At 38.4% G+C, this 9,274-nt stretch overlaps 1 protein-coding gene across 1 annotated transcript in view; it reads right to left on the bottom strand.

Annotated features, from left to right (window-relative positions):
• Positions 1-9,274, bottom strand: part of RNF17 (ring finger protein 17) — a 236,641-nt gene that overhangs the window by 168,110 nt on the left and 59,257 nt on the right. The window contains exons 12-13 of the mRNA XM_042782988.1: positions 6,240-6,429; positions 3,711-3,879 (exon numbers count right to left, since the gene is read on the bottom strand). Coding sequence (XP_042638922.1) covers positions 3,711-3,879; positions 6,240-6,429 — 359 coding nt within the window. The remainder of the gene's footprint in view (positions 1-3,710; positions 3,880-6,239; positions 6,430-9,274) is intronic.

Here is a 9,274-nt window from a genome sequence, read left to right as displayed (position 1 = left end):
GGTTTTGTGTCTTGGCTCATCCTCATCTCACCCCTGGATTTGGGACAGCAGCCATCATCTGCTCTGCTGATCGAGGTTCATCAAACCCTGAGAGTTGGGAGGATCCGCCAGACCTACTCACGGACCCGGGACTCGCCAGCCTGCCAGCCTCCAGCACTACTACATGAGACGAACCCTTGGGTGTCTGTGAGTTCTGTGAGGCGTTACAGTGAAATACAGAACCCTACGACTGGGGAAATTACTGGGAGGAGGAGTTAATGTCTGAAATGATGGAGTGGCATGGTAGTTTGGACATTTGGGACATCTTTAACCTCCGCTTCATGGGGACCAGCCTCGTGCTGATCTTTCTAAGAGAAATTGTTCAAGCACCAAGGATAGATGTGGCTGAAGAAAATCTTACATATGCACTTGTATTACAAAACTAGCCACACACATTACAGAAGACAGAGTTGGAGTAACCTCTCAGAGACAACCGCACACCTTGAGAGACAGGATCACTAGGCCTGCAGACTTGGGACCATAGTCTTGGGGACACCCAGTTCAATTGGCACAACATAGTACATAAAAATCTTGTTCCACAACCTACTTTGGTGAGTAACTACTGGGGTCTTAAAAGCTTTCAAGTGGCAATGTGAGATGCAACTACTGGTCTCTTCTCATCTGAAGCAAAGAAGAGTGAAGAAAATCAAAGGCATCTGGAAACAATTAGCCCAAGGAAACAATGAACTCCAAGAACAGAAGAATTAGATGGTGCCCAGCTACCAATGCCAACTGCTCAGAAAGGGATCAAACCTGGATTTCCTGGATAGAGTGGGAGGAAAAATGTGGAACAAAATCCTGAAACACAAAAATGACCAGAATTTCTAGTCAGCTAGAGACGGCTGGCAGTTCAAACCCACCAGCCACTCCTCGAAAGGAAGGTTGGGCAATCCTACTTCCATAATGATGTTGTTGTTGTTGTTGTTATGTGCCGTCGAGTCGGCCCTGACTCATAGCGACCCCTCCTTGGGTTTCCGAGGCAGTATCACTACGGAAGTATGATTGCCCAACCTTCCTTCCGAGGAGTGGCTGGTGGGTTTGAACCGCCAGCCTTCTGGTTAGCAGTCAAGTGCTTTAGCCACTATGCTACCAGAGTGATACTGCCTCGGAAACCCAAGGAGGGGTCGCTATGAGTCAGATTTGACTTGACGGCACATAACAACAACAACAAAAAGAGTCTGGTGGAACCTCCAAGATTAGGGATCCAGATAATCCTTTGGGACTAGAACTGGACTCGCTCCCATGGATTGGCTCTCAGCCCAACAGCAGAAAGACCTACATGCAGAACACCTATCCCAAGGCAACACACTCACCTACTTTAGGGAGATATAGCCCTTAGAGCAACTGGCCACAGGGTACCAGAGGGACAGCACTCACATACAGGGGAAGCTGGACAAACAGGAGTGCATAGTTAAGAAGGGCACGGGGAGGAGAGGGTAGCTACACGGATGGGAGGGGAGGGAAGTTTGTTATGGCCAGTGATAGTACCTGGGGTGTGAAATCAAACGTACACGAACTGTTGAATGTAAAGCAAATTTTGCTCTGTAAATTTGCACCTAAACCTAATAAAATTAAAAACAAACAAACAAAAAATAACAAACCACAGGCATATGGAAAACATCTGGGGCCACAAACCCAAGGACAGTCTTTAGGTATACAAAACGTATGGATCACACTTTGGTCTTCTAACCATTATTTCCAAAGAAGCTCTAGTGGCACAGTGGTTAAGGCATTCAGCTGCTATCTAAAAGGTCTGCAGTTCAAACCCACAGCTGCTATGTGGGAGAAAGATGAGACAATCTGCCTTCTGTAAAGATTTACAGCCTTGGAAACTCTATGGGGCACCTCTACTCTGTTCTATAGTGTTACTATGAGTCGTAATGACTCAATGGCAGTTGTTAATAAGCAGTATCACTTTAGAACTTAGTTTCACTTTAGAATTTTAAGATGATTACACAAAAAGATTTTTAAATAAAAGAAACAAGTATTGCACATATATTCTCCATTTAAGGATGAAAATTCAAAAGGTAATTTCCAAAAGAAAATGGAAGTCATATAATAAGATATTTACAATCAGTAGTAGTTTATCTAGCTCTTATTGCTTACAATATATGAAGTATATACTACTGTAGGGAGCTCTGGTGGTGTAGTGCCTAAGGCATTTGACTGCTAACCAGAAGGCTGGCGGTTCAAACCTACCAGCCACTCCTCAGAAGGAAGGTTGGGCAATCTACTTCCATAGTGATATCGCCTCGGAAACCCAAGGAGGGGTCACTATGAGTCAGGTCCGACTTGATGGCACATAACAACAACAACAACAACAACATATACTACGGTAATAATAAGAAAAAAGATTCACCTATTAATAGTAATTGTAAACAATGATTGTTTTAAAAGTTGAAATTTAAGTATTCATACCCAAAGTAAATTTTAAGGTTAACTACACATTCCTTGCAGCTCTGGTAGCATAGTGCCTAAGGCACTTGATTGCTAACCAGAAGGCTGGCGGTTCAAACCCACCAGCCACTCCTCGGAAGGAAGATGGGGCAATCTACTTCCGTAGTGATACTGCCTAGGAAACCCAAGGAGGGGTCACTATGAGTCGAGTCCGACTCAACAGCATGTAACAACACCACCACATTCCTTTAAAACAAAGAATACTTTTTTTAATGTTTTAATCTGCACTGACTATGGCACATACAACAACATACTTTTTTGCATTTTTGATACAAATAGATTCAAAGAGACCCTGTCCTGCTGGGTCTACTCTTTTGCATTTTCTATACAAATAGGTTTTACTTTATCTACTTTCATAGTGATACCACCTTGGAAACCCAAGGAGGGGTTGCTATGAATCAGATTCGACTCAACAGCAGTGAGTTTGGTTTTGGTTTGGAATCGCCAGGTCTCTTCTCCTGTGGCTAGTGAATTCAAACTGCTGACCTTTTGTCTGGTAGCTAAGCATTTAACTATTGTGCCAACAGGGCACCTTTCAAAAAAAAAGTACAAGAGAAAAAATTATAGAAAGAAACAATCTCAGAATCTTGAGGAAAACATTACTGCTAACATTTTTATGTGTTTCTCATTTTTTACTAATTCATTTACATGTTCTTTCATTTACTTGTATCTCTACTATGTGCCAGATGATCTAAATACTGGGAATCCCAGGATGACATGACTCCCTGCTTCCTCAGACTTTATAATAATGTAACTGTATAACATACATTCTTATACACAATTTTTTTCTTCTATGAGTTTTCAATCTTGCTGGGAGAAAAATACGCATAAATGATATAAGAAAGAATGCAAAATGAGATATCAATAGAGTAATGAACAAAGAGTCATGGAAATAGGGATGAAATATACAGAAACACACACTATACCATATATTAAATTTATTTCTCTACACTTGGCTCCAAAATTCAGTCTTTTACTTGGATATTTCACCTACCGATTATGTTGATATTTGAATATTCAATTATCCATTAAAATATTTCCAATCGTGGAAGTTAAAGTTCATTTCCTTTTTTACTGGCACCAACAGAATATTATGTAAAGTGTATTTACCAGGAGAACTGGTGCTTTGAGAATAAACTCAGCAATCTGATTAGCAATACACAGAGAAAAAATTGGAATATTTAGTCTCTAAAGGGGAAGTTAGTTGTACTTACTGAATTTGGTGGGACAATGTCTTTCAGTGAACATGGTTGTGCAAATGGCTGGATGTCTTTCAGTAGCTCTTCAATACAAGATTCAGGCTTTCTTAGAACCAGACATAGATCACTTAGTGTTACATGCTGCACAGCAGTATGTTCTGGCCTCACATGGATATCACCAACTCTAGGAGGAATACAGGTAATATCTGGTTAAAATAATGCTTCAAATCCAAGCTTGTTTTCCCCATGAAAGGTATGCATCTTTTTCTATTTAATGTTTGTTCCTCTTTCAATAAATAAAGCAGGAGACTTTGAGTCAGAGTTCCACCTCAGTATATCCTAGCGCTATAAGTCTTTACAAGTTATTTGAAGATGTACATTCACTGCAGGTTACAAAGTTCAAAATATCATTAAATCAAACTGCATGATTATATTATTTATATCCTCTATCAGTAGTACCTAACTGTTTTTGGATCAATTACCTTTTTGTGCGTGTGTGTTTGGGTGAATGTTTACAGAGCAAATTCATTTTCCATACAACAGTTCATACGCATTTTGTTCATGACATTGACTACAATCTCCATAACGTAACAGCTCTTTTCCTACTTCCTCCCTGTGGCTACTCTCTCCCTGTGTCCTTCTTTTCTATGCACTTCTACCTTCTGAGCTAGATAGACTGTTCTAAGGTATACTTACCTGGTGTAAATGTTCACCTTATATGCCTATTTATTATTTGGTTGGAAGCCATGGGAGTGAGTTCAATTTCAGGCCTGAAGGGTGACTAAAGGCCATAGACTTGAGGGTTTCACCAATCTCTATCAGATCAGTAAGGCTGTTTTTATTTTTTATATGGTTTTTAAGTTTTGTTCCACATTTTTCTCCCACTTTATCTATGATCTCCTGCATTGATCCCCTTCCAACTGGTTGACAGTGGTAGCTGGGTACCATACAGTTCTTCTGGTCTCAGGGTCACACAGTCTGAGGTTCACTTGGTCCACTAGTCCCTTGAACTAATTGTTTCCATGTGTCTTTGATTTTCTTCATTCTTCTTTGCTTTGGATGAGAAGAGACCAATTGTGGCATCTAGGTGGCTGCTTAAAAGCTATTAAGATCCCAAATGCTACTCACCAAAGTAGGAATGTAGAACAATGTTTTTGTATAGTATGTTATGACAATTGAGCTTGATGTCCTCCATGACCATGGCCCCAAGTCCACAGGCCCAACAACTCACTCCCCTTCAGGGTAGTTGGCTGTGGCTAAGACGTTATCATCATAACTTTGCTCCATTAGTTCTATTTATGTGGACATTCTTATTAAAAAAAAAAAACTCACTGCTGTTGAGTTGGATCTGACTCATAGCGACCCCTCCTTGGGTTTCCGAGGCAGTATCTCTATGGAAGTAGATTGCCCAGTCTTCCTTCTGGGGAGTGGCTGGTGGGTTTGAACCACCAGGCTTCTGGTTAGTAGTCAAATCCCTTAGGCATTACACTCCCAAAGCTCCTGGACATTCTTATAGCACATACAAATACATATGTTGACATATCGTCTGCCATACTTATATATCATAAAAGATACGCATTTTTAAAAACACTTTCCTTAAGTCTTCTGGAAAGGTATATTCTAATTCATACTTCCTTACTGTTGTTAGTTGCCACTGAGTTGATTCCGACTCATGGCAGCCCCATGTGTAACAGAGTAGAACTGCTCCATAGGGTTTTCTTGGCTATAATCTTAATGGAAGCAGATTGCTAGGCATTTTCTCTGGTAGGTCTGAATCACCAATGTTTAGGTTAGCAGTCAAGTGCAAATAGTTTTTTGCCACCAAGAAACCTATAAAGACTTAATCTAGCCTCAACTAGCACAAGATACTATTATTATCCATAGAACTAAATAAATCTTGGCTACCTACGTTAATCTGAACTGTCTTCATATACCTATTCAGTTTAATCTTAAAGGGAATAGTGACTGCCCCACCCCAAAAAATATAAATCTATTTATTTAAAAAGCTACGACAATTAAATAAAGTCATCATGAAATAGTTAATCCTGGTCCTTACTACAGAAATGTTTTTGGCTTGTTTTATTTTTATAGAAGACTAAGGGAAACACTTTTGTTTGTTTGTTTGTTTTAGAGTAAATTAGACACTATTCCACTTTAACATGAATTAATAAAATGCAGACATCCAATTAAAATTTCAAGTCAACAATCCTGCAGCTAACACTTTAGTTCAAAGAACTGTTTTTGTGCATTATTCTCTTCTTCAAAGCCACATAAGAAGAGTACTTAAACTAATTGTTGAAATACAAATTTAGAGTACATTAAACACCTCCTTTTCCAAGTTTTTCATCTATTAACAATGATAAATGATAACCTTTTACTAATTTAGTGAAACTAACATAGAGCAAAATATGTATGTCTGGGAAGCGAAGAATAAACAAATTACTCCTCTCTATCCATTCCTAATCCTTTATTCTTTAATTCCCTCCCACCCACCAAATGCTTCTAAGCAGGATAGGAAAACATAGCAATTATAAAATATCATACCCTGGAACAATTAAGACTTCAGAATTTCCAAAATCTATCATAAATATCTGTATTAGTGCAACTTCACACACTGAGTATTTGGTTGGACTAGTAGGTTTTCTAATATCTTTACTTTCTCTCGGAATTAAGTCAGTGATGGTTCCTCGACACCACATTCCATTTTCAATACTGTTGACAAATATTCTTGCACCTATAATGAGACAAATCATTATCACTATTTAAAGAGAGAAATATCTAATAAGTACTAATTTATAAATACGTACATTAGTTCCATTATGTACCAAAACCCAAAAACCCATGACCTGCAAATCAATTTTGACTCATAATGACCCCACAGGACAGAGTAGGGTTTCCAAAGCTGTAACACTACAGAAACAGACTGCCTTTTCTTACTCCTATGGGGCAGCTAGTGAGTTCAAACTGCTGATCTTTCAATTAGAATGCTTTGACCACTACACCACCAGGGCTTCTTTCTACCACTTAAAAACCTAAAAGAAACATAACCTACTACCATAAAGTTGATTCTAGCTCACAGAAACCTATAGGACAGAAGAGAATTGGGTCATAATGTTTCCAAGGTTATAAATCTATGGAAGCTAACTGCCACATCTTTCGCCAGCACAGGATGGCTGGTGGGTTCAAACTGCTGGCCTTTTGTTTAGCAGCTAAGTGCTTTAACTACTGTGCCATCATGTTTCCTTACTTAAGAACTCTTAATTTCCTTATTTACTGATAATATAGTATTATGTCTAGTGACTTAAGAATGGTATTTTAACCCTTAGTCAAGCTACCCAAAAAGTATTTTTATATTATCTGTTATACAGATACTTAAATGGAGAGAAAAAATACCCAAGTCAGCAGCCACTTTTTAAGGACCTATGTTTTATCAGGAGTTCTGGTAGCATAGTGCCTAAGGCACTTGACTGCTCACCAGAAGGCTGGCGGTTCAAACCCACCAGCCACTCCTTGGAAGGAAGGTTGGGCAATCCTACTTCCGTAATGATACTGCCTCGGAAACCCAAGAAGGGGTCGCTATGAGTCGGGGCCGACTCGACGGCAAACAACGTTTTATTAACTACATTAACAAAGATGAATGAGATTGCCCTGCCATTAAAAAGCTCAAGAAAGGAAAAGAGACAGGCGAATTAATATACTGTATTTACTATAATTAAAGGTTATCTATCATTATACACATACATACATGTATAGATATATACACAGGATTAAACTTGTAAAATTATCATGCTAGCATAAAGGAAGACAAAACCTGAGAGCAAAGAAATAATGAAAAGCCGCATGTGAAATGCCAAAATTAGCTAATTAATAAATACCAGACTTCAGAAAGGGGAGGAAGAACTAAGAATTTAGCAACATGGGAGGCCTTATGGAAGGATTACATAAAATCAAATGGATTAAAAATTACAAGGAAAAAAAAAAAAAAAAGCAAGCAAGCAAGGGTCCTTAATTTTGAGAAAAAAATGAGGCAAAAAGAGATTGAAATCCTAGCCAAATCACATTGTATTAATAGGAGAACTACAAAGAATAGTAAAATAGGAGAAATAAATAAATGGAAGAAATAAAAGAGCAGAACACAAGATTTCAAAGGGCGGCTGAAGAAGATAAAGTAAAATGTTATAAAGAAATGTACAAAGACCTACAATTAGAAAAGCAAAAGGGTAGCATGCTTGGCATTTCTCAAGGTGAAAGAACTGAAAAAAAATTCAAGTCTGAAGTTGAAATACTGAAGGATTCTATGGGAAAAATATTGAACAATGTAGGAAAAAACAAAAGATGGAAGGAATACACAGAGTCACTAAACCAGAAAGAATTGGTTGATGTTTAATCATTTTAGGAGGTAGTGTGTGATCAAGAAGAGATGGTACTGAAGGAAGAAGTCTAAGCGGCACTGAAGGAACTGGCGAAAAACAAGATCCCAGGAATTGATGGAATACTCATTGAGATGTTTCAACAAATAGACACAGCTCTGGAGGTGCCCACTCATTTATGCTAAGAGATTTGGAAAAGAGCTAGCTGGGCAACAGACTGGAAGAGATCCATAACTGTGCCAATTCCAAGGAAAGGTGAGCCAAGAGAATGCAGAAATTATCAAACAATATCATTAATATCACACACAAGTTAATTTTTACTGAAGAGTATTCAAAAATGAATTATCATCGACAGTACATTAATAGGGAACTGCCAGAAATTCAAGCTGGGTTCAGAAGAGGAAATGGAACAATGGTATAATTGCTGGTATTAGATGATCTTAGATGAAAAGAAAGAATATTAGAAAGATATTTACCTGTGTTTGTTGACTATGCAAGGCATTCAACTGTGTGGATCAAAAAAATTATTGATAATACCGTAAAGAATGGGAATTCCAGAACACTTAATTGTGCTCATGTGGAACCTGTAAACAGACCAAGAGGCAGTCATTCTAATAGAACAAGAAAATACTGCATGGTTTAAAATCAGAAAAGGTATTCATCAGAGTTATATCCTTTCATCATATGTATTCTATCTGGATGCTGAACAAATAATCCAAGAAGCTGGACTATATGAAGAACATGGCAGGAGGGTTGGAAGAAGACTCATTTTATATCATGTGAGGAAGACTCACTTTATATCATGTGATATAAAGATGACACAACCTTGCATACTAAAAGGGAAGAAGATTTGAAGCACTTACTGATGAAGATTAAAGACTACAGCCTTCAGTATGGATTGAACCTCGATATAAAGAAACCAAAATCCCTACAAATGGACCAATAAGCAACAATACTATAAATGGAGAAAATATTTAAATTGCTAGGGATTTTGTTTTTCTTGGACCACAATCAATGCCCATGGAGGCAGCAGTCAAGAAGTCAAACAGAGGTTCCGGCAAGATGGTGGACTAGGCAGAAGGACTGCACAGACGCTCTTCAACAAAGAAAAGGGAAACCAATTAACAGAGACACAGAAGATAATCTTGGACCCCTGAGCCTTGAAGGGAAGGATACAAAAGTGGACTAAACCCCAACTAGCAGAAGAAT

Source organism: Orycteropus afer, unplaced genomic scaffold (assembly GCF_000298275.1).
Source record: "Orycteropus afer afer isolate SDZICR_OR568_19922 unplaced genomic scaffold, OryAfe1.0 scaffold00561, whole genome shotgun sequence".
Lineage (NCBI taxonomy): Eukaryota > Metazoa > Chordata > Mammalia > Tubulidentata > Orycteropodidae > Orycteropus > Orycteropus afer.
This window is presented reverse-complemented; position numbering and strand designations above follow the sequence as displayed.